The following is a 24524-nucleotide window of genomic DNA, read 5'->3' as shown; positions in this document are numbered from 1 at the left end:
AAGAGAACAATGGCTTCTTTCTAAAAGAAAAGGGGACAGGCTGGTGTAGGTGCCTGACAGGCAGGAGCTGCTTCACCCCACTGTGTCTGAGAGCCTGGACCAGAGCAGGCAGAAGAGGCAGATAGTTACTAGGATGGATGGATGGATGGATGGATGGATGGATGGGTGTATGGGTAGGTGGGTGGATGGATGGATGCTGGGTGGGTGGATGAGTGGATGGATGAATGGGTGGATGAGTGTATGGATGGATGGGTGGGTGGATGGCTGGCTAGGTGGGTGGGTGGGTGGATGGATGGATGGATGCTGGGTGGGTGGATAGTTGGATCAGTGTATGGGTGGGTGGAGGGCTGGAAGGGTGGGTGTTTGGGTGGGTGGATGGTTGGATGGATGAATGGGTGGATGGCTGGCTAGGTGGGTGGGTGGGTGGGTGGATGGCTGGCTAGATGGGTGGGTGAGTGGATGGATGGATGGATGGATAGATGGGTGTATGGATGGATGGATGGATGAATGGGTGGATGGATGGATGAATGGGTGGGTGGATGGATGGGTGTATGGATGGGTGTATGGTTGGGTGTATGGAAGGATGGATGGATGGATGAATGGATGAATGTGTGGATGGATGGATGGATGGATGGATGGATGGATGGATGAATGGGTGGGTGTATGGATGGATGGATGGATGAATGGGCGGATGGATGAATGGGTGGGTGTATGGATAGGTGTATGGATGGATGGATGGATGGGTGCATGGATGGATGGATGGATGAATGGGTGGATGGATGGATGGGTGTATGGATGGGTGTATGTATGTATATATGTATGGATGGATGGGTGTATGGATGGATGGATGGATGAATAGGTGGATGGGTGTATGGATGGGTGTATGGATGGATGGATGGATGAATGGATGGCTGGCTGGCTGGATGGGTGGATGGATGGATGAATGAATGGGTGGGTGTATGGATGGATGGATGGATGGATGGATGAATGGATGGTTGGCTGGCTGGATGGGTGGATGGATGGATGGATGGGTGTATGGATGGGTGTATGGATGGGTGTATGGATGGATGGATGGATGAATAGGTGGATGGGTGTATGGATGGGTGTATGGATGGATGGATGGATGAATGGATGGCTGGATGGGTGGGTGGATGGATGGATGGATGGGTGTATGGATGGATGGATGAATGGATGGCTGGATGAATGGGTGGGTGGGTGGATGGATGGATGGGTGAGTGGGTGGGTGTATGGCTGGGTGGGAGGCGCATATTCCTAGATCAGGTGGGATCTGATGTCTTAAGACTTGAAAAGAGACAATGTCCGGGATGTTGCCATCTAAGCTAGTGTCCTCCTCTCAGGAACTCGTAGCACCCATTCAGGTGCACCCCCGGGTGCTGAGGGGAGGGCTGAGGGTGGCGGGCCAGGTCACCCCGCCGCAAGGCCCCTGCCGGAGCACCCCGGGCCTGGGCGCACCCAGTGCAGCAGAAGGTGGGCCAGCTACCCGCCCCGCGGCTGCTGCACCTGCCTGGGTGCACGGCCACAGCGCGCGAGGACCCGGGTTCGAGCCCTGGCGCCCACCTGCGGGGGGGAGCTTTGCCAGTGTTGACGCAGGGCTGCCGGCGCCTCTCCCTCTGCATCTCCCCTTCCTCTCCGGCCAGTTTATAAAGACAATAAGAAAGCTTGCCACCTAGCTCCACCAGCTGGGCGAGTCTCACCTGTCCCGCGGGCTGAGAGCCCGGGAGCGTGGCATGGGCGGGGCCGGGGGCCGGCAGGTGTGCGCAGGCGCACTGGAACGCTACGGGTCTGGTCGGTATGAAGGGCGGGGCGGGCTCTGCGGCTCTGCGCAGGCGCCGTGGGTATAGGCTGTGTGATGGGCGGGGCTGGAGGCCGGGTTCGCGCAGGCGTGCTGCCGGGGTGTGGGCGTGGCCAGTGTGACGGGCGGGGCTGGAGGCCCGCTATGCTGCTATGCGCAAGCGCGATGGCACGCAGGGGGGGCTGTGGGGGGGCTGTGGGCCGGGCGAGAACGCATGCGTGGGAGGCGGGGGCTTTAAGGGCGGCGGAGGCGCGGCTGGGCCCTGTCGGCTTGTCAGCCGGCTCGGACTCGCCGGCGGCCTGCGCGCGGACGCCCTGCCATGGCGGCGGAGGAGGACCAGGTGGACGCCGCGGACACCGGCGAGCGGTGAGTGTGGCGGGGCGGCCCGGGCCTCCGGCGCGCGCTGACCACGCTGCGAGGACTCGGCGGCCGGGGCGCGGTGGGTGCGCGGGGTCCCCGGGCGAGTCCCCGGGCGCGTCCCCGTCGGCGCGTCCCCTGTCTCCCCGTCAGTGAGTCCTGTCAGTGAGTTCCGGTCAGCGCGTCCCCGTCGGCGCGTCCCCGGTCTCCTCGTCAGTGAGTCCTCGTCAGCGTGTCCCCAGTGAGCGCGTCCCCTGTCTCCCCGTCAGTGAGTCCTGTCAGTGAGTTCCGGTCAGCGCGTCCCGTCAGCGCGTCCCCGTCGGCGCGTCCCCGATGCCCCTGTCCCAGCATCCCCGGCCTAGCGCCTAGGGGGCACTGGACACCCTGCCGTCAGTCCAGGCCCTCGGCTTGACCCCGGATCCGGGCCCGCGGTGTCCTGGCGCTGGTACCGGGTGTCCTAGTGACCCTGGAGCCCTAACGCCGAGCTGGGTGACTCCCAGCTCTGGGACTCTTTTGTCTTCGCCCGGCGACACCTGGGGACACAGAAACGGGGACACACAGGCGATACCTGGGGACAAAGACACAGCAACAGCAGGGGACACCCAGCGACATGGGGACACCTGAGGACACCCTAGGACAGAGCAGCTGGGCCCGAGCTGCAGAGAGACATAGGGACCCAGGGAAGGAGAAGGGAGACACTCTGGGTCACACAGTCTCTCAGTGTGCAGCAACCTCAGTCCCTGTCAGTGTGGAGCAGCCTCAGTCTCTCTCAGTGTGGAGCAGCCTCAGTCTCTCTCAGTGTGGAGCAGCCTCAGTCTCAGTCAGTGTGGAGTAGCCTCAGTCTCTCTCAGTGTGGAGTAGCCTCAGTCTCTCTCAGTGTGGAGCAGCCTCAGTCTCAGTCAGTGTGGAGTAGCCTCAGTCTCTCTCAGTGTGGAGCAGCCTCAGTCTCTCTCAGTGTGGAGCAGCCTCAGCCTCTGTCAGTGTGGAGCAGCCTCAGTCTCTCTCAGTGTGGAGCAGCCTCAGTCTCTCTCAGTGTGGAGCAGCCTCAGTCTCTCTCAGTGTGGAGCAGCCTCAGCCTCTGTCAGTGTGGAGCAGCCTCAGTCTCTCTCAGTGTGGAGCAGCCTCAGTCTCTCTCAGTGTGGAGTAGCCTCAGCCTCTGTCAGTGTGGAGCAGCCTCAGTCTCTCTCAGTGTGGAGCAGCCTCAGTCTCTCTCAGTGTGGAGTAGCCTCAGTCTCTCTCAGTGTGGAGTAGCCTCAGTCTCTCTCAGTGTGGAGCAGCCTCAGCCTCTGTCAGTGTGGAGCAGCCTCAGTCTCTCTCAGTGTGGAGCAGCCTCAGTCTCAGACAGTGTGGAGTAGCCTCAGTCTCTCTCAGTGTGGAGTAGCCTCAGTCTCAGTCAGTGTGGAGTAGCCTCAGTCTCTCTCAGTGTGGAGCAGCCTCAGTCTCAGTCAGTGTGGAGTAGCCTCAGTCTCTCTCAGTGTGGAGTAGCCTCAGTCTCTCTCAGTGTGGAGCAGCCTCAGTCTCAGTCAGTGTGGAGTAGCCTCAGTCTCTCTCAGTGTGGAGTAGCCTCAGTCTCAGTCAGTGTGGAGTAGCCTCAGTCTCTCTCAGTGTGGAGCAGCCTCAGTCTCTCTCAGTGTGGAGCAGCCTCAGTCTCTCTCAGTGTGGAGCAGCCTCAGCCTCTGTCAGTGTGGAGCAGCCTCAGTCTCTCTCAGTGTGGAGCAGCCTCAGTCTCTCTCAGTGTGGAGTAGCCTCAGCCTCTGTCAGTGTGGAGCAGCCTCAGTCTCTCTCAGTGTGGAGCAGACTCAGTCTCTCTCAGTGTGGAGCAGCCTCAGCCTCTGTCAGTGTGGAGCAGCCTCAGTCTCTGTCAGTGTGGAGCAGACTCAGTCTCTGTCAGTGTGGAGCAGACTCAGTCTCTGTCAGTGTGGAGCAGCCTCAGCCTCTGTCAGTGTGGAGCAGCCTCAGTCTCTGTCATTTTGGAGCAGCCTCAGTCTCTCTCAGTGTGGAGCAGCCTCAGTCTCTGTCATTTTGGAGCAGCCTCAGTCTCTGTCAGTGTGGAGCAGCCTCAGTCTCTCTCAGTGTGGAGCAGCCTCAGTCTCTGTCATTTTGGAGCAGCCTCAGTCTCTCTCAGTGTGGAGCAGCCTCAGTCTCAGTCAGTGTGGAGCAGCCTCAGTCTCTCTCAGTGTGGAGCAGCCTCAGTCTCTGTCATTTTGGAGCAGCCTCAGTCTCTCTCAGTGTGGAGCAGCCTCAGTTTCTCGCAGTGTGGAGCAGCCTCAGTTTCTCGCAGTGTGGAGCAGCCTCAGGCTCTCTCAGTGTGGAGCAGCCTCAGTCTCTCTCAGTGTGGAGCAGCCTCAGTCTCTCTCAGTGTGGAGCAGCCTCAGTCTCTGTCATTTTGGAGCAGCCTCAGTCTCTGTCAGTGTGGAGCAGCCTCAGTCTCTGTCAGTGTGGAGCAGCCTCAGTCTCTGTCATTTTGGAGCAGCCTCAGTCTCTCTCAGTGTGGAGCAGCCTCAGTCTCAGTCAGTGTGGAGCAGCCTCAGTCTCTCTCAGTGTGGAGCAGCCTCAGTCTCTGTCATTTTGGAGCAGCCTCAGTCTCTCTCAGTGTGGAGCAGCCTCAGTTTCTCGCAGTGTGGAGCAGCCTCAGTTTCTCGCAGTGTGGAGCAGCCTCAGGCTCTCTCAGTGTGGAGCAGCCTCAGTCTCTCTCAGTGTGGAGCAGCCTCAGTCTCTCTCAGTGTGAAGCAGCCTCAGTCTCTCTCAGTGTGAAGCAGCCTCAGGCTCTCACATGTGGCAGCAGCTTCACTTTTGCCTCTGGGCATCTCAGAATTGACACAGCTGGGAAGCTTATGGACAGGTGCCTGAAGCACTTTGACAGGGAGCCACTGCTCCCCATCATTTTACAGCCTCACACACTGTCAGTGGTCAGGTAGCTTTGTTTTTAATTGTGGGGAGAGTTTAATTTATTTATTTTAAATCATCTTTATTTATTGGATAGAGACAGCCAGAAATCGAGAGGGAAGGGGGAGATGGAGAGACAGAGATACCTGCAGCCCTGCTTCACCACTCGTGAAGCTCTTGTGGGGAGTTTAGTCCCTGCAGACATGCCTGCTGTGTTTCTCAAGGCTGCCTATCTACACTGGACAGTCTACAGACTGTGCACCATCACCACCGATGCTTGGCATTTTGGTGACTGCCTTAGCTGCCTGGAGAAAGGTGTGAGACTGCAAGGTTTTGAGCAGCCCCACAAAGACAGGACTTTGGAAAGATGTCAGGCAGGAAAGTTGTGAAATAGGAATAAGGAGATCCTGCCCTCAGGCTTCCTTTATGTGGTGAGGGGCTCATTGTTTTTATCTGTTTGTGCACTTCCTTGTGCTGCTGAGGAGACAGGCAGCCTGTGTGTTTCATGGACTCAGGTGGCATTGTTGGCACTTTCTGAAACTCCATTTAGGAGGTGCTCTGGTGTCCCGGGCATGCCTGAGGAGAGGTTGCTGGTGAGAGACTGTAAGCAGTCTCTTAAAGCTGACCAGCTATTGTCCCCTCTCACAGGTGGGACTCTGAGTTAGCCTTGGCAGTGACCAGATTGTCATGGCTGTGAACTGTGCCTGGCATAAGAGTGTCTTTGCATAACCATTATGCTGTCTACCCCATGTCTTTGTGTTTTTACTCATTCCTGTGCACTGGACTCCTGCAAAGCTATCTCTTATTGTTTCCTAAATCTTGCTAAATGCTGTGTCCCAGAGGTGATTTCACACTGTTTTCTGTGGTCCACAGCAGAGTGTACACTCCCTCTCTGATTTTTTTTTTTTTTTTTTTTTTTTGAGCGCTTGTCCTAACTTAGGGTGGTGATCAGTAGACTCGACCTAAACTTCCCCATTTCACCTGATGGGGAGTTGACACACTTTTATTTATTTATTTTTTTATTTATAAAAAGGAAACACTGACAAAAACCATAGGATAAGAGGAGTACAACTCCACACAGTTCCCACCCCCAGAACTTTGTATCCTGTCCCCTCCCCTGATAGCTTTCCTATTCTTTATCCCTCTGGGAGTATGGACCCAGGATCACTATGGGGTACAGAAGGTGGAAGGTCTGGCTTCTGTAATTACTTCTCCTCTGAACATGGGCATTGGCCGGTGGATCCATACTTCCAGCCTAGCTCTCTCTTTCCCTAGAGGGGCAGGGCTCTAGGGAAGCGGAGCTCTAGGACACATTGGTGGGGTCGTCTGCTTAGGGAAGTCCGGTTGGCATCATGGTAGCATCTGGAACCTGGTGGCTGAAAAAAGAGTTAACATATAAGGTAGAACTAATTGTTGACTAGTCATGAGCCTAAAACCAAGAATAGTGCAGATGAAGATTTGGGGTCTCCGTTTTATAGATAGTAGGCCTATTTTAGTTATATTACAAAGGGCCCATGACTTTACTAGTTTTTTTTTTTTTTTTGAGCCTGACATTTAATATGCAGGTAGACCCAAGTTATTGTCTGGGGAGATATCATGTCTGGAAAAGAATGTTTGTTTTTTTAAGGTAGAGGCAGAAAGAGTGAAAGAGACCAGAGTCCTAAAGTTTCCTTCAGACTTGGGTCACACGTATGGCGAAGCAGCACACTCTCCAAGTGAGCTCTTTCACTGGTTCTAGAGATCACTTCAAAAAGTAAATTTTATGAGACAAAGATAGACCAGAGCATGGTTTGCTATATGCAGTGACATAGGTCAGACCCTGGGCTTCACCATGCAGGTAGTTCACTCTATCTGCTGAACCACCTCCATGGCTGCCAGGGCTTGCTTGCTTGCTTATTTATTTATTTATAGTTTGGGTCATCAGCATTGGAATTATCCCAAGAGCCAGGTGAACTGTGGAAAAATAGATGTTGACCACACTATTAGTGGTTCATTTTTTCTTTTAGTTAGACAGTGAGAGACAGACCTCTAGAGGGAAGGAGATAAGGAGAGATACCACAGCACCTTTCAATTGCTCATGAAACTTCCCTCCTATAGGTACTCCATCCCAAGCGGTAGCATGGGACTTGAACCCAGGTCCTAGTAATGTGTGTGCTCTACCAGGTGAATCACCCCAGACTGAACCAATTTTTATTATTCAATTTTTTTGAGGGGGAGGGAAAAACAGACAGAATGAGAGTCATGTCAGTACCACTCCACTGTCCATGGAGCTACCCCGGTGCTGTTGATGGCTTCTCCTTGTGGTGCTGGGGCTTTGCCCATTGCACCAAGCAAGGTAAGGCGTGAGCTCCATGGCAGGAGGCAGATGTGGTATTCATTCTTGAGCCCCTCTCTTGTTACTTTTAGAACCCTAAGGCACACACACTCAATTAACTACATGACCTTATCCTGACTTCAAATCTGGGGCGGGCAGGGTGGCTCTCATCTGTCTTTGCGTTTTTTTTTTAAATTTTCTTTGTTTTGTTTTTTACGGAAGCACTGTTCAACTCTGGCTGAAGATGGTGTGGGGGATTGAACCTGGGACTTTGGAGCCTCAGGCATAAGAGTCTCTTTTTATAACCATTATGCTGTCTACCTCTGCCCATGTCTTTTGTGTTTTTACTCATTCCTGTGCACTGGACTCCTGCAAAGCTATCTCTTATTGTTTCCTAAATATGTGTCTTGCTAAATGCTGTGTCCCAGAGCTGATTTTACACTGTTTGCTGTGGTCCACAGCAGAGTGTACACTCCCTCTCTGATTTTTTTTGGGGGGGCACTTATACTGTGTTTTTCAGCTAGCTGTTTGTAGATTTGTTTTATCATTTCACAGCTTTTGTCTTACTCAAAGGCCTGGTAGAGTCCAATGAGGCACTATAAATGGTAAGTGTCTGAGAGTTGGATGGTGGTGCACTGGGCTAAGCACACATACTATAAATGGTGTCAGCACATTTATTTATTCATTGTGAACTTATGCTAATACAAATATGAAGGTGGGGGCAGGCAGTGGTGTGCCCAGGCACAAGGGCCCAGGTTCAAGCTCCCAGACTCCACCTATAGGAAGGAAGCTTCTGTCCTCTTTCCCTCTCCCTCTTGATGTTTCCTTCTCCTCTCAATTTGTTTGTGTCCTATCAAATAAGAAGGGGTGGGTAATTTTTAGGAGAATGGTGGAGTTGTCATGCAAGCCCCAAGCCCCATTGATAACTGTGGTGACAAAAGCAGGTATTAAGATAATTATACATTTTGCAGCTAAGTGACTTATATCTTCATCCAAATAATATATTCATACATCAGAAGATATATGCTCAAGAAATTCATAGCTTGAAGTTGACAAGGATAGAAATTAGGATCATGACCTTGAATGTTTGGGGGCAGCTGGAGATAGGATTTTACTTCCTGGCCTTGAATGAACCGGCCCCTGCTTTAGTGTTCTGCCTAGACTTTGCCCAGACTCCAGAACACAGTCAGGTGCATTTCTGTCCTGTGACATAGAACTTAACAGAACGTTGTAAAGATGCCAGGATTGTCCACTTAACAACAGCACCGGATTACATACTTTACAGTTGCACCACTGAAAGGATTTTAAAATGAGTGCTTAAAAACTGAGTCCTAACAGTTTTGCAGAAACATATTGTTGGATTTTGACTCAAACTTCATGGTTCTATGATTTCCCATACTTGATTGTGAATCACAAAAGAATATGTGTAGAAAGAAGAAAAATTATTGTTCAGTTTGAAATGAAAGTTTGAAATGAAAGATGTTTACATTTTAGGGGATAGGTGGGGGCACGCTGGGTTAAATACACATAGTATGATGCACAAGGACCTGGGCAAGGATCCAGGTTCAAGCCCCTGGTCCCCCCTTCTGCCGGGGGGAAGCTTAACAAGCAGTGAAGCAAGTCTGTAGGTGTCTATCTTTCTCCCTCTCTATCTCCCCATCCCTCTCAATTTCTCTCTGTTGTTGTTAACGTTCGGGGCTCCAGCAGGCTGGGCTAGCTTCGCGGTGGTAGACAGAGACAGAGACTCGGGGACACACGGCTGGGCTGAGAAGCTGCAGTTTAATCTTTATTCACGAGCGGGCAAATCACCATACCATGTGCTTCCCCATCATTATCCCTCAGCGGCTGCTGCTGGGTCCCTGGACGTCTGTAGGGGTTCTTTTTGAGGCGGGGACAAGCGGCCCGCGAAACTAGCAGGGCTAAACCACAATCTTCCAGAGGTGGGGGGAAGGGAACCAAACCAATATGAAACATACCAACACTCTGTCCTATCCAACAACAATGATAGCAACAATAACAACAACAATGATAAACAACAAGGGCAACAAAAAGGAAAAAATAGCCTCCAGGAGCAGTGGATTCATACTGTAGGCATGGAGCCCCAGCAATAACCCTGGAGGCAAAAAAGAAAAAAGAAAAATAACCTCTAGGGGCAATGGATTTTCAGTGCCTGCCTGTGATAACCCTGGAGTGATAACCCTGGAGGCCAAACAAACAAATAAAACAAAAAAATTTTAAGTTTTAATCTCTTTATTCAGTGGATAGACTTATTTTAACAAATAACATGAGTTGCAACTTCGATTTATTAACCAGTTTACACTAAATTCAAATGTAACTTCCTTATTCATAGTTGATGATGTGTCTGGTTCCAGGATGGTTTGTTGATCCTGTGGAGAGAGGAAACAATCAGGAAAAGAGTGCAAGGAGTACTTGACTATGAATAAAATGTTGATACTTGGGCTGGACTGTGGCTCACCTGGTAGAGCGCACATATTACAGTGTGCAAAGACCTGGGTTCAAGCCCCTGGCACTCACCTATAAGGAGAAAGTTTCACACATAGTGAAGCAAGGCTGCAGGTGTGTCTGTTTCTCCCTTCCTCTCTACTGCTCCCTTCCATCTCAGTTTCTCTGTTTCTGTCCAGAACATCAATCAATCAATTAAATAAAAAACCATTGGTTCTTTTTATTATTATTGTTATTGATTTATGGGATAGGGACAGTCAGAAATCTAGTGAAAAGGGGCAGATGGAGAGGGAGACATACAGACACCTGCAACACTGCTTCACCACTCACAAAGCTTTCCCTCTGCAGGTGTGGGCTAGGGGGCTTAAACCCAGGTCCTGCACATTGTGACATGTATGCTCAACCAAGTGCACCACCATCCAGCCCCAAGACATTGATTCTTTAGTTCAGAATGCTTATTTTTATTTTACCCTATAAATACAGAGAGTCATAGAGTGAAAGAGATAACAGAACCAAAGCTTTCTTCAATGTAGTGGGGACAGATTTAAATCTGGGTTGCACATATGACAAAGCAGCACACTATCCAAGTGAGCTATTGCACCAGCCCATCAACTCAGTATTGTTAATGGTGAAATTGTGAAATTGTTAGAAATTGCAGAGAAGTTGAAAATAATGTAGATTTGGGGCCTGGGAAATGGCTCAGCTGGTAGAACTCTAGCTTCACTACAGGCCAGGACACAGCCGCTATGTGGAGACAAGCTCCTGCTCAGGGAGGGGTGACCATTGATGCTGTGGTGTCACCCCTACTCTCCCTTTTTTTTGAAATAATTTTTTAAAGATCTTATTTATTTATGAGAAATGATAGAGAGAGAAAGAACCAGACATCACTTTGGTACATGTGCTGCCGGAGACTGAAGCTGGGACCTCATGCTTGAGGGTCCAAAGCCTCATCCACTGCGCCACCTCCCAGACCACCCAACTCTCACTTTTTATCATTAAGAAAAAAAAAAAAGCGAGTCCACCAGGAGCAGAGGAATCCTGCAGATGTGAAGCTTCTGTTAGCCCTGGTGGGAAAAAAAGTAAAATTGGGAATTGGGTACTTCCAATAAAACCCAAGCCTTCATGATGTTCCTAAATGAAGTATAGTTCTGTGTTAAAGAAGCAATATTATACCACCCTGAACACATCCGATCTCATCTGATTTCAGAAGAAGTAACAATAAAGATTATTTTCTCTCTTGACAGTACCCAGTATGGAGGCTGTTTGAAATGAAATTGAAATATAATGAAACTCTTTGCTTATTACCTAATTTGAGATGTTTTTTAAGTGGCCAAGAGTATGTGGAAATTGGCCAGATTTCTGTATATTTCCTTCATAATACTCTGAAACCTCTTTCACTGTTTCACAATATTTATAGGTTGTGCAATTCACATTTAGTAATACTATAGATAGATGTCTTAGAGGACAAAAGCAGGCATTGCCAAAAATTTAAATATTGGTGGCATAAGTTATACAAGAACTGTACAATGCTAATGATACTTCAAGAAAAAGACAGGTCTGGGAGGTGGAACAGTAGACAAACCATTTGTTTAGAGAAGAAGACTAGGTAGGAAGTTAAAGGAAACATTGAGTGTTTAGTCTGTTAAACTCAGAGATATTTTAAAATCAGATTCTTAAATTAATATGATTAGTTTTAAGTGCATATTTGGTTTTCCCTTGAGCTTCCTTCCCTAGTCTAGTTTCTAGAAAGTTGGCTTACACAAAAGTCTGCTCACTAATAGCATTCTGTCTCTGTTAACAAAAATTATAAAGCAAGATTCCATTGATTGATTGATTGGACTTGTACCTTCAGCCTTGCTAATAGTCAGAACCAGGCAGCTGGGGCTGAGCAGAAAGCCCTGTGATGCTTTTTAGTAAGCTTCTTGATGGTCATAGATACCGCCCTTGTGGTGAATGGCTTTTCTGTATGTTGTCATTGAGACTTCTGAAGTTAGAGTCTCTGGAATGGAGATGGTGTTTATTGTTTATCTTCTTAAATGAAGTAGAGAGGGTAAATTTTGTTTTTCCTGTTTATTATCCAGAGCTGTGATGATGTAACTCTATATCTTGTTGCTGTCTCATAGCTAGCACACATTGATTTAATTCTTTCTTTGGATCTGTGACCTCAGAAGATTGACTATATATCTGACAAGCTCCAACCTTGTGTCCTCAGTTTCAGTCTCAGGCCCTTAGTTCCAGTCTTCCTTGGGGGAGGCTATTCACTTACTCTGGAGTTGGGAGATGAGCCTAGATGGGTGAACCAGAGATTGCATTTGTGTTTTCCTTCCCCAAAGTGCCTATGACGTCAGTTACAGCAGTAGTACATTATAGTTCATTTCACTTTTTTTTGTGTGTGTGCTTGACCTCTGATTCTCTCTGGCAAAGAACCGTGCTATGATTTGAGGGATATTTGTTTTAGAAAATAAGACTGAATTTTCAGAAAGTTCCTTTTAGTACTAGTTCATATTTTTTAGCCTCCTTTAGACCTTGATGACCATTTCTGGTCAGTGATGAAAGACTTTGAGCTCAGTTTACATTTCAATTTTAAATGGTAAACATCATGAGAGTCTTTTGCTAGACTGTTAACTGCATTTTAACAATTAAAAACATTTTTAATAAATTGAAAAATTCAATGCTGAAGTCTTGACTTTTTTTCTTGGATATTTGTAAATAGGTTTATATATTTACAAAAAGATTAATATTCAGTGTACTAGTAATATCTATTATGTTTACACTGTGGTAATGAACTATGTATATAACTTGTAAAGGATGTCAGGAGGTCTTGCCATTTTTTTATTCATGAAAAAGGTCTACATCTGGCAGCAGAGAACCTTAGAGCAGACCCTCACTATAATATAGGCTCTTTCTTTATCTCCTTTTCACCTTTCTTTTCTTTGCATAGTATCTTCACATGAAAGCCTGCATGAAGACATGTACTGTTTATCATTCAGTCATTTAATAACATTTGCTTACATGTGCATGTATGTGTTTACATACATAGTGTTACTAAACTTACTGGAGATAATTACAGAAAGTCAAGTAGCATATAGACAGCCATGACTTTCTTAGCCTTGTTTCATGTGCCTCATTTGTATGTGTTACCATGGTTTTTGTAACCTTCCCACATTGTTCTTGGTGTTGATTACCTTCTACCTGAATGCCTCTTAGCACTGACATTTGTTAAATTCTGTTTTTTTGGGGGAGTTTGGCTATTGTTCCACCCACTCAGATTCTCTGTCTTATTTCTATTAAGAGCCTATGTTACTGTAAGTGCTCTCTACCCATAGGAATGAGCACCACACCTACAGACAACCAAATGGAGAAAGGACAGTCTTTTCATTTGGTATTGGACAAATGGAGTTGAAACAGACTGAAGAATGTAACAGGACCACCACATGTCACCATGCACTAAAACAATTCCAGATGAACCAAAGACTTGGCTGTTAGATCAGAAACCATCAAATACATAGAAGAAAACACTGGTAGAGCACTCCAGGATGTTTTCTTTGGGAGTCTTTTTGGAGACTCTAGCCCAACAACAAGGAAAACAGAGTAAAAATAACCTAGTGGAACCACATATCAAACTGAGAAGGTTTTATACAATGAAAGGAACTATCACCAAAATAAAAAAAAAAAACCTTATTGAATGAGAGAAGAACTTTACATAACACACATTAGGCAAAGGGCTAAAAATAAAAATATATTAAAAGCTCATAAAACTCAGTAACAGAAAAGCAGACAACCCCATAAATAATGGGGAGAGGACAGGAAAGGCATCTTCACCAAAGATACCCATATGGTCAACAGGCATATGAAAAAAGCTTCAAGTCACAGATTATCAGGGAAATACAAATCAAGAGAACAATGAGATATTGCCTTGCATGGGTGGAGATGTTACACGTTAAAGAAGAACAGAAACGACAACTGCTGGTAAGGATGTGGGGAAAGAGAAAACTGTTCTACACTGTTGGTGGGAATGTAAATGTGTCAAACCCTTGTGGAAGACAGTCTGGGGATTGATGAGAACAGTAGACATGGACTGACCCTATGACCCAGCAGTTCCTCTCCTAGGAATCTATCCAAACAACACAAAAACATCTGTCCAGAGATTTGTATACTCAGAGTAACACAATTTGTAATAGCCTAGACTTGGAAGCAAGCCAGTTGTCCCACAATGGATGAGAGGTTAAAAAAGTTTCAGGGGCCCAAGCAGTCGCTCACCTAGTTCAAGGCACATGTGAACAAGTGCAAGGACTTGTATTTAACCCCCGATCCCCACAACCCCCAATCTCCACCTGTGGGGAGGGAAACTTCATGAGCTGTGAAGCAGTGCTGCAGGTCTCTCTCCCACTCTAACTCCCCTTCCTTTCTAATTTCTCTCTTTCCTTTCATAAATAAACAAAAGAAAAAATGCAGGCACTGAGCCCTAGCCATAACCCTGGTGGCAACAAAAAATTAGAAAAACAAAAAAGTTATGCCACATACACATAATGGAATACTACTTAGCTATAGGAAGTAATGAAGTATCCTTTGGCACATTCTGGATAGAACTGGAAAGAATAGTGTTAAGTGAGATAAGCCAGAGGATAAGAATGAGAATGGGGTAACCTCACAAGTGGAACTTACAGAGACTAAGACAGTCAGGAGACATGTAGGATGAAACTTCCATTAGTTGTGGTCCATTACAGGATGGTGGAAGAAGACTCCAGTTGGTGATGGGAGTGGTCATGAGCACCTGTCTTGGGGATTAAAAAAATGTGCTTGTGTCATAGTGGTCCTGTAAGTCATTACTTTGTCCATCGAAGTTATTTGGAATAGAAAAGAAAAGAGCCTCATCTGTTGTTTTTCACCCACATCTGGTATGTGGTGTGTCTTATCACTGAGCCTGTCCACTGTCAAGCACAGTTAGCAGCTGCTCACTTAAGCAGTAGCAAGTCAGTGTGTTTGAAGCTGGCCTTGTCAAGGTGAGTTTTTAGTATTCATTGTGCTCTTAGTGGAGTGGGGGAAATTGTGCAAACTAAGACTCACAGCAATAGTAGCTGGATCCATAAATGGGACCAAAGGAATGATCAGTGTCCTTTGTCCTTGGCATCAGGATTAGGGACCGCATCTAAGAAAAAATGGAGGGAATTATTCTGGGCAGAGGAAGAACCGTACGAGCCCACAGAAGCACATTTTGGGGGGATCACCTAGAAATATCAAAGGAGACCACCTGGGACTGCAAGAGGACAGGACTAGAACTACTTTGGGAACTCACCAAACACCAGAGCATTCAGAGACCATAATTCTGCCCAGACCTCCAGCTCTACCCAGTTGATAAACTTCTCTAAAGAACAAGGAATATCGAAGATCACCTGAAACTGCAACAAGACGAGACTGGGACTACTTTGGGAACCCACCAAGTCACCAGTGAGTGAAAACACGTGTGGCTCATGGACAGCGAGGAGCCTAAGGAGATATTTGTGGGGTTAAAGCCCATATTTACTCCAGAGCGGCTGGTAACAGTCTGGCAGTTTGCCAGTTGAGGTGCCACCTCCCGTCTGTTTTACCAATAAAAAGCCTGCTGAAGGGAGGAGAGAACTCCCCTAAGGCTCACCAACCGCAACTATGAGTCTCCATTGCTACTGCCCTCAGAGGCTGGAGCAGCAGGGGGAAGGCCCTGTGGTGACATCTGGGAACAGAGAATTGACCAAGAAACTCAGGAAAAGAGCTACACCTCAGTGGCCTAGCAGTGGGGCTGTATAGTGGGAGCCTTTCCACATTGTTCTCCTGATGAGAACATGGTGAATAATTGCCTCAGAAACTACAGACTATAAATGGGACTTGTTTAGAAACTCACAGGGCCCAGCAGTGCTGCCCGGCTTGGGAGAGAAGCTGAAGTGAGCCCGGAGCTTTAGATCCTTGAGGTGTGAGAGTCTCTTTGCATGACCACTGTGCTATCTCTCTTCCACCTGGCTTTATCTCTTGGTCAGGACTGAGTGATTATAAAAAGCCCTGAGACTCCCCTAGCCTACAGGGAAGAAAAGAACAAAAGAGGCTTTACAGGCACTATGCTCCAACTCAGGGATTGAAATAATATTGAAACAACTGTTAATTTCCACAACTGTTGAACTCTTTAAGTACCTTAGTTAGATACAAGTCAATCCAGGCAAGAATGATCAGTAATTTTGAAAAGTACTGAGAGAGGGACCTCATAACATACTATATAGAATGGTTAAACCAACAAGAAGAAATACTGGAGAAATGAACCAGGACAAGAGTCCAGATAAAAGCCCCTCAGAGGTTGAAGCACAAAATAATGAGGTCAGCATCCAAATGCTAGTTATGGAAATAGTCACGGGAGTGAGTAAAGAGTTTGAAAGAATTGTCATCAGAAATGCAGAAGCAACAAATGGGACTCTGGAAGAAAACACTGATTATCTCAAAGTTATTAGAGAGCTAAAGCTGAAACACAACTAGCTGAACAAGCTAAAACAGCATCAGAACAGGGTAACAAAGTAGATGAACTACAGAAAACAGAGGGGAGAGAGAATAGTTTAAATGTGGCTGAAGACAGAGTTAGCAAGATAGAGGATGAATTAGAGATAATTAAAAAAGAGGTAAGAGATCTCAAAAAGAGATTAAGAGATACTGAAAACAACAACAGAGACATATGGGATGCCTTCAAAAGAAATAATAGTAGACATGCAGCTTCCTGGGACAGTGGGGGTGGTGGGAGTGGGTGGGAGGGATGGGTCACTGTCTTTTGGTGGTGGGAATGGTGTTTATGTACACTCCTAATAAAGTGTAGTCATATGAATCACTAGATAATTAATATGAGAGGAGGAAAATTAATTGTATGTCTCAAAGTTTTTAAAACACAGACTGAGTCTTTTTAATATATAGGATGTGTATCTGATGTGCGGACTCCCTCAAAAGCCTAGACCAAGTAGATCAGAAGCAACCAATAGCACAGCTATATACAAGATACTGGGTACTGTACAGCAAACCCTAACAGAAGGACTTTTCAAAGTTAACCCAATTACCAAGTAATGCGATGATAACATTAACTTTCCATTGTCTTTTTGAACCCTAAGACAGCAGGAATCTCACATCTCCACTATAGAACCTATACTTCCCCCAGTCCTTGAACCTTTGGATAGGGCCCACTTTCCCCTATGCCTCTCCCAATCCATATCAAATAATATTGCACCTGCCGATCACAACCTAACCAACACAACGATTGCCACCTCAACATGCTTCAGCTCAGACTGTGTCCAGAGACTTCATGTGTGGAATGACAACCCTTCAGCTTCATTACTCAGTCACCAGGTTCCAGATGCCATCAGGATGCCGGCCAGGCTTCCCTGGACTGAAGACCCCACCAATGTGCCCTGGAGCTCCGCTTCCCCAGAGACCCACCCTACTAGGGAAAGAAAGAGGCAGACTGGGAGTATGGACCAACCAGTCAACGTCCATGTTCAGCAATTACAGAAGCCAGACCTTCCACCTTCTGCAACCCACAACGGCCCTGGGTCCATGCTCCCAGAGGGATAGAGAATGGGAAAGCTATCAGGGGAGGGGGTGGGATATGGAGATTGGGTGGTGGGAATTGTGTGGAGTTGTACCCCTCCTACCCTATGGATTTGTTAATTTATCCTTTCTTAAATAAAAAATAAATTAAAAAAAAAAGATTTTTGTGCTAAAGGCCAAAAAAATATATATATATGCTTTATTGGTTTACCAGAGGAAGAAAGAGAGGGAGGAGAAGAAAGCATTCTACAGGACATAATAGCTAAGAAGTTCCCTAATCTAGACAATATAAAAGACATAAAGGTTCAAGAAGCCCAGAGAGTCCCACATAGAATTAACCCAGACTTAAAGACACCAAGACATCATATTTAGAATGGAAAGAAATAAGTGTAAAGAAAGGATCCTGAAGGCTGCAAGAGAAAAAACAAAAGAGTCACCTACAGAGGAAAACCCATAAGATTAGCAGCAGATTTCTCCACACAAACACTACAGGCCAGAAGAGAATGGCAAGATATCTATTGAATGCTCATTGAGAAAGGCTTTCAACCAAGACTACTGTATTCTGTTAGACTGTCATTCAGACTAGATGGAGGCATTAGAACCTTCTTAGACAAGCAACAGATGAAGGAATTAACTATCACCAAGCCTTCCCTGAAAGAAGTTATGAAAGGTCTCCTATAAACAATCAGATCACCATAAACATGTCATATATCAGAACACTCTAAAAATCTATAATAATGGCATTAAAGCATCTTCACTCTATAATATCAATGTCAATGGCCTGAATTCACCTATTAAAAGGCACAGAGTAGGAAGATGGCTCAGAAAATGCAACCCAACAATATGTTGTCTGTAGGAAACCCACCTAACTCAGCAAGACAAACACAGGCTCAAAGTAAAAGGATGGAAAACTACCACCCAAGCCAATGGACCACAAAAAAAGGTCAGGAACAGCTATACTCATATCTGACATAACAGACCTTAAAATAAATAAAATTTAAAAAGATAGGAATGGACATTACTTAGTGCTCAGAGGATCAATCAATCAAGAGGACTTAATGATTGTCAACATCTATGCACCCAAGGAGAGACCATCTAAATATATCAAGCATCTACTGAAAGAGCTTCCTTCATCTGTTGCTTGTCTGAGAAGGTTCTGATGCCTCCATCTAGTCTGAATGACAGTCTAACAGGATACAGTAGTCTTGGTTGAAAGCCTTTCTCAATGAGCATTCAATAGATATCTTGCCATTCTCTTCTGGCCTGTAGTGTTTGTGTGGAGAAATCTGCTGCTAATCTTATGGGTTTTCCTCTGTAGGTGACTCTTTTGTTTTTTCTCTTGCAGCCTTCAGGATCCTTTCTTTACACTTATTTCTTTCCATTCTAAATATGATGTCTTGGTGTCTTTAAGTCTGGGTTAATTCTATGTGGGACTCTCTGGGCTTCTTGAACCTTTATGTCTTTTATGTTGTCTAGATTAGGGAAGTTCTTAGCTATTATGTCCTGTAGAATGCTTTCTTCTCCTCCCTCTCTTCCTCTGGTAAACCAATAAAGCATATATTATTTCTCTGTCCTATCCAACAATGACAAGCTTCTTTGTCCTCTTCCTTGTTGAGCTTTTCTTCTTCTTCTGCTTCTTCTTCTTTTTTTTTTTTCTTCCAGGGTTATTGCTGGGGCTCAGTGCCCTGCACTATTATCCACTGCTGCTAGAGACCATTGTTTCCCCCTTTTGTTGCCCTTGTTGTTTTATCATTGTTGTGGTTATTATTGTTATTGATGTTGTCATTGTTGGATAGGACAGAGAAAAATAGAGAGAGGAGGGAAAGACAGAGAGGGGGAGAGAAAGATAGACACTTGTAGACCTGCTTTACTGCCTGTGAAGTGACCTCTCCACCCTCTGCAGGTGGGGAACCAGGGGCTTGAACTGGGATCCTTACGCTGGTCCTTGTGCTTCATGCCATGTGTGCTTAACCACTGTGCTACCACCCAACCCCCAGCTTTTCTTCTTTTTTTGGAGTACCGTTTGCTGGAGCCCAGAGCTCTTGCCATTAGTAGTTGACCAGCTCACCTAGGTCATGTTAGTACTCTTAACCATGAAATTTGAAGCTTTAAAGTAGATCTTACATTTTAATAAGATTTCTTTTCTTTCAACCCCTCAATACCTGCTGTGATCTACTATGCAAGCAAAGCTACTCATTGTTCTCAACACCCTGTCTCATAGGCTCTCTTGCTGTGGGTTAGGGAGAATGATCCCCCTTCCCACCCATATTGGTCTTCTTTTTGTTCTGCCCACTGTTTTTCTTTCTGATTTTTTATTTGATAGGACAGATAGAAATTGAGAGGAGTCGAGGGGATAGAGGAGAGAGAGAATGAGTGGGAGAGAGAGAGAGAGAGACAGACGGACAGACATGCCTGTAGACCTGTTTTACCATTTGTGAAGCTTTCCCCCTGCAGGTAGGGACTGGGGGCTCAAACCTATATTCTTGCACATGGTAATGAGGCTCTCAAGTCCTGTGCCCAGCCTCCCTGCCCATTTTTAGTCTTTGCTTTTGCTATTTGTGATCTCACTCTCAATGAAGATAGGATGAACTTTGATTATCTACTTGTAAGTTCATTATAAAGTTGAGTATCTGTATTTGACCACAGTGCTTCATTTGTAGCAGGTGAATTGGGGCCCATTCAGAGAGCTCCACTGACATGCAGAAGTCAGATTCCTACTGCACTTTTAGTTTCCGTATATGAAAGTTGACCTGAGAGCAGCATTAACTTGCCTGTTTGTATTTTGTTTTCGATGCCCTAGGTCAGGATGGCTAACTGGCTGGCTTCCCACATGGTGCCCTACCTCCACATCACACCTTAAAGAAGCTGAAGAGAAAATTTTAAAATGTAAGGGGGTTTCCTTGTAAGTTGACTGAGCTACTTCACAAAACAGGCCTCACATTCTGTATTACCTAAAACTGGACATAAGATTCTGGGGTATTTTAGTTGCTGGCAAAATAACGACTCCCCCCCCCCCCCCTTTTCCTTGTATCTGTAACTGCAGAAATGAGAGGAAGAGATCTTCCTTTTGTTTTGTTTGTTTTCTTGCCACTGTTACATCCTTAAACTAGTAAGGATTCCAAGTAAGGTGTTTTTTGTTTGTTTGTTTTTAGTAGATTATATGTTTACTATATTAGAAATGTAAGTGCAGTGCCAGAAAAATAGCTCATTTTGGACAGTGGAATGCTTTGCCTGTGTGACCCAGGTTCAAGCCTGGCCCCCACCACAACTGAAAGAAACTTCAGTACTGTGGAGTGTCTCTCTCTCTTTCCCTTTCTGCCTATCTCTAAGGAAAAAAAAGCAAAACAACCCCATTGAAATATGTAAGTGTAATTATTTTTTTTAATTTCTAAAAATAGCATATTCCAAACAGAAGTATATGAGAAAAGTTAAAATTGTTTACATGCTTGAAGATATTTTTAATATATTTTATTTGTTTGTTTTAATGAGAGAGATAGAGAGCAAAAGTTACAGAGATAGGCAGAGAGATACCAGAGCACTGCTCAGCTCTGGCTGATTGAACCTAGGACTTTGGAGCCTCAGATATGAATGCCATTTTGTAACCATTACTCTCTCCTTCCAACCCAGAAAATGTTGTTTTTTTTAAAGATTTTATTTATTTATTCATGAGAAAGATAGGAAAGAGAGAAGAACCAGACATCACTCTGATACATGTGCTGCTGGGGATCAAACTTAAGACCTCATGCTTGAGAGTCCAATGCTTTATCCATTGCGCTACCTCCCGGACCACAGAAAATCTTTTTAAAATGTTTGATTTCTTATCTTTGATTCTGCATCCAGACTTTTGCCTAATATCAGCAAAATTCCTCTATATACCCAGCAGGAAATTAGTAGAGAAGTCAATTAAATATTATTTTTTATGATTTCATTCTAGTATTGTTTATAATACTAGTTTATCTTGCTGTTATTATGGAAGTCAAGGACTCCCTAGACTACTCGCTGAGAACAGATACTGGAATAGCAGCCTTGTGGACTGGTTCAAGTACTATGCTAGAACCAGGCAGCCTGAGGTACACCCAGGTCTGCAGTCAGGCGCTTGTGAGGTCTCGGCCGAGTCACCTTCTCCCGTTCCTATTGCTTGCCTGTGCCAGGGGCATCAGGTGGGTGAGACTTCGAATTCCTCTGTTTCCAAATCCTGGGATTCTTTTTCTTTTAAATATTTATTTGTTTGATAGAGAGAAATTGAGAGGGAAGGAAGGGATGTAGAGAGACATCTGCATCACTGCTTTACCACTTGCAAAGCTTCCCCCCATCACCTACATGTAGGGCCTGGGGGCTTGAACCCAGGTCTTTGCACATTGTAACATGTGTGCTCAACTGGCTGTGGCACTGTCTGCCCCCTAGGATTCTTCAGTCCCACATTTATAGTGCTGAGTTTTGTTGATAACAAGCACTGGAAGTTGCCCTCATTCACTCACACTGTTGGGGTTCCCCAGTCAGCTGTGGGCTCACTTGTAAGCAGCAGTCCTCACCATGCAGTTTGTTCTGCTTATGTAATTTAGAGAAGAAATGTTGTGGTTCAGTCACAGATATGATTCCTATGCATATCTGTATAGATGTTTATCCATGTCCCATTTCTTTTCTTTTTTCTTTAATCAAAAAGTTACTATTCTTGTTTGTACATTTGAGTCCCACAGGAGTAAGTGACCACAGCCTGAGAAGCTCACAGGAAGGGGCAGTGTGCTACTTCATGTAGGTTCTGATGTCGTTCTTGTTGGCACCAGGATTTTACTGCTCCAGGCTAACGTCTTTGTCGGGTAGAAAGGCAGACAGAAAAAGGGCAGATACCACAGCCCCCAAAGCTTTCCCAAGTGCCAAGTGTGTGGGGAGAGGGCTGCCAGGGCTTTGAGCATAGGCCACACGCATGCAAAGAAGCTGCCCAGTTCATCTACCTAGCTAGCTCTTACATGGGTTTCCCCCCCTTTTGGGGGGATTAATGCTTTACATTCAACAGTGAATACAATGGTTTGTACATGTGAAACATTTCTCAGTTTTCCATATAACAATACAACATCCACTAGGTCCTCTGTCATCCTGTTCCAGGACCTGTATCCCCCCCACCCCTACCCACCCCGAGTCTTTGACTTTGGTGCAATATATCCACTCCAGTCCAGCTTCTGCTTAGTGTTTTCTCTTCTCATCTTGTTTTTTAACTTCTCATGGGCTTTTTAAAAATATTTATTTATTCCCTTTTGTTGCCCTTGTTGTTTTATTGTTGTAGTTATTGATGTCATCATTGTTGGATAGGACAGAGAGAAATGGAGAGAGAGAGGGGAAGACAGAGAGGGGGAGAGAGAGACAGACACCTGCAGACCTGCTTCACCGCCTGTGAAGCGACTCCCCTGCAGGTGGGGAGCCGGGGGCTTGAACTGGGATCTTTACACCTTGGGCTTTTGTTTTTAAACTCTCTCTTTCCTATTTTTTTTAAGTTTTATTTTTTTAATGAGAGAGGGGAAGGAAGAACCAGAGCATCACTCTAGCACATGCAGTGTTGGGCTGGACACTGAGCTTCATGCTTCTAGTCAGTACTTTGTCCACTGTGACACTTCCTGGACCACAGCCCTTTCATGCATTCTTAACATGAAAGGAATCTCTACTTATTCTGTGTCTTGAGGAGTCTTGCTCTCTGCCAACTGGAAGAGTTGCCATTGTGGCTAACTGAAATAAAAGAATTCCTGTCAGCACAGAAGAATTGTTGATAGATACTTACCTCAGACATTAGTGTGTACTGATCTCTTGCTGCTCAGTTCTGGGGCTGTGAGTAGGTGGACAAACTGGCTTCTGTCTCAGTATCAAACCTGATAGTAAGCCCTCAGTAAGTGAGCTCTGAGGGCTTACAGATGACTTGTACAGGCGCATCGATGCCTGCATCCAGGATACTGAGGGGTCCTGCCCGGCACTGGGTTCAGTTCCCTCCTTTTATACAACAGCGTATTAGCTCACCTCCACTGTCCCAGGAATGAAGCTCAACAATTTCTCTTTTGTGTTCTCATCAGGTGTCCCCTGCACATACAAAAAAGAGCCTGTTCGTATCTCAAATGGAAATAAGGTCTGGACGCTGAAGTTCTCCCACACTATTTCCAATAAGACTCCCCTCGTTCTCCTTCATGGATTTGGAGGAGGTCTTGGACTCTGGGCACTAAACTTTGGAGATCTGTGTACTGACAGACCACTCTACGCTTTTGACCTGCTGGGGTTTGGACGAAGTAGCAGGCCGAGGTTTGACAGCGACGCGGAAGAAGTGGAGAATCAGTATGTAGAGTCCATCGAGGAGTGGAGATGCGCCCTCGGGCTGGACAGAGTGATCCTGCTTGGGCATAACCTGGGTGGGTTCTTGGCTGCTGCTTATGCACTGAAGTACCCATCGAGGTGAGTAATGCAGGAGGGGTGGTGCACTTGGCAGAGTGCACATACTCCGGGCCCGGGGTTCGATGCCCCAGCCTCAGGCCCCAGTAGTGAAGCAGCTGCAAGACCTGTCCTCTATCTCTCTCCCGTTGTCGAAGAGGAGGAAAAAAAACTAGCCGCCAGGTGTGCTGCAGCTGTACAGACCGAGGCCCAGCAGTACCCTGGTGGCCAAGAAAATGGAAGTGATGTCGACAGAACATCCTTTCAGGAAATGTCGCGTGAAACTCAGATATTAGCGGCCACCAAAGACAGGAGCTAGAGGCCAGGCATGAGTGCTTGTTCCCTGAGGCCGCACTGTTGTCCAGTTCAGGGCACACAGGTGGCAGTGTAGAGCTCAGCTCTGGGTGGCTGGGGCTTTCTTCCTCCAGAAGAACCAACTTTCCTCTGGGGGACACTGTATCTGAACTTGAGCCTTTGCGCTTGGTTTTCCTGACTCATGAACCTATATGCACTGGGTAGTGATAGTCTTAAAAGTGGACAGACCTGGGGACCAGGTTAAGTGCACACATCACAGTGCACAAGGATCTGGCTTCCAGCCCCCCAGGCCCCCTCCTATGGGGGGAAGCTTCGCAAACAGTGAAGTCATGCTGTAGGTATCTTTCTCCCTCTCTATTCCCCTCCCCTCTAAATTTCTCTCCTATCAAATAGAATAAAGTTTTAAAAAATTCTTGAAAC

General features: G+C 46.1%; 1 protein-coding gene across 2 annotated transcripts in view; it reads left to right on the top strand.

Moving 5' to 3' along the window:
• The first annotated feature begins 2024 nt into the window (after positions 1-2024).
• ABHD5 (abhydrolase domain containing 5, lysophosphatidic acid acyltransferase) overlaps positions 2025-24524 on the top strand; it is a 42058-nt gene continuing 19558 nt past the window's right edge. Inside the window, exons 1-3 of one of the 2 annotated variants that reach the window (XM_007535772.3) lie at positions 2025-2179; positions 20185-20270; positions 23441-23813. In XM_007535772.3, the coding sequence (XP_007535834.1) occupies positions 2133-2179; positions 20185-20270; positions 23441-23813 (506 nt within the window). In that variant the 5' untranslated portion in view covers positions 2025-2132. The remainder of the gene's footprint in view (positions 2180-20184; positions 20271-23440; positions 23814-24524) is intronic. The other variant, XM_060204829.1, reaches the window with a different exon arrangement.

Source organism: Erinaceus europaeus, chromosome 12 (assembly GCF_950295315.1).
Source record: "Erinaceus europaeus chromosome 12, mEriEur2.1, whole genome shotgun sequence".
NCBI lineage: Eukaryota > Metazoa > Chordata > Mammalia > Eulipotyphla > Erinaceidae > Erinaceus > Erinaceus europaeus.
The sequence above is the reverse complement of the archived record's forward strand: the minus strand, read 5'-3'. Positions and strand labels throughout refer to the sequence as shown.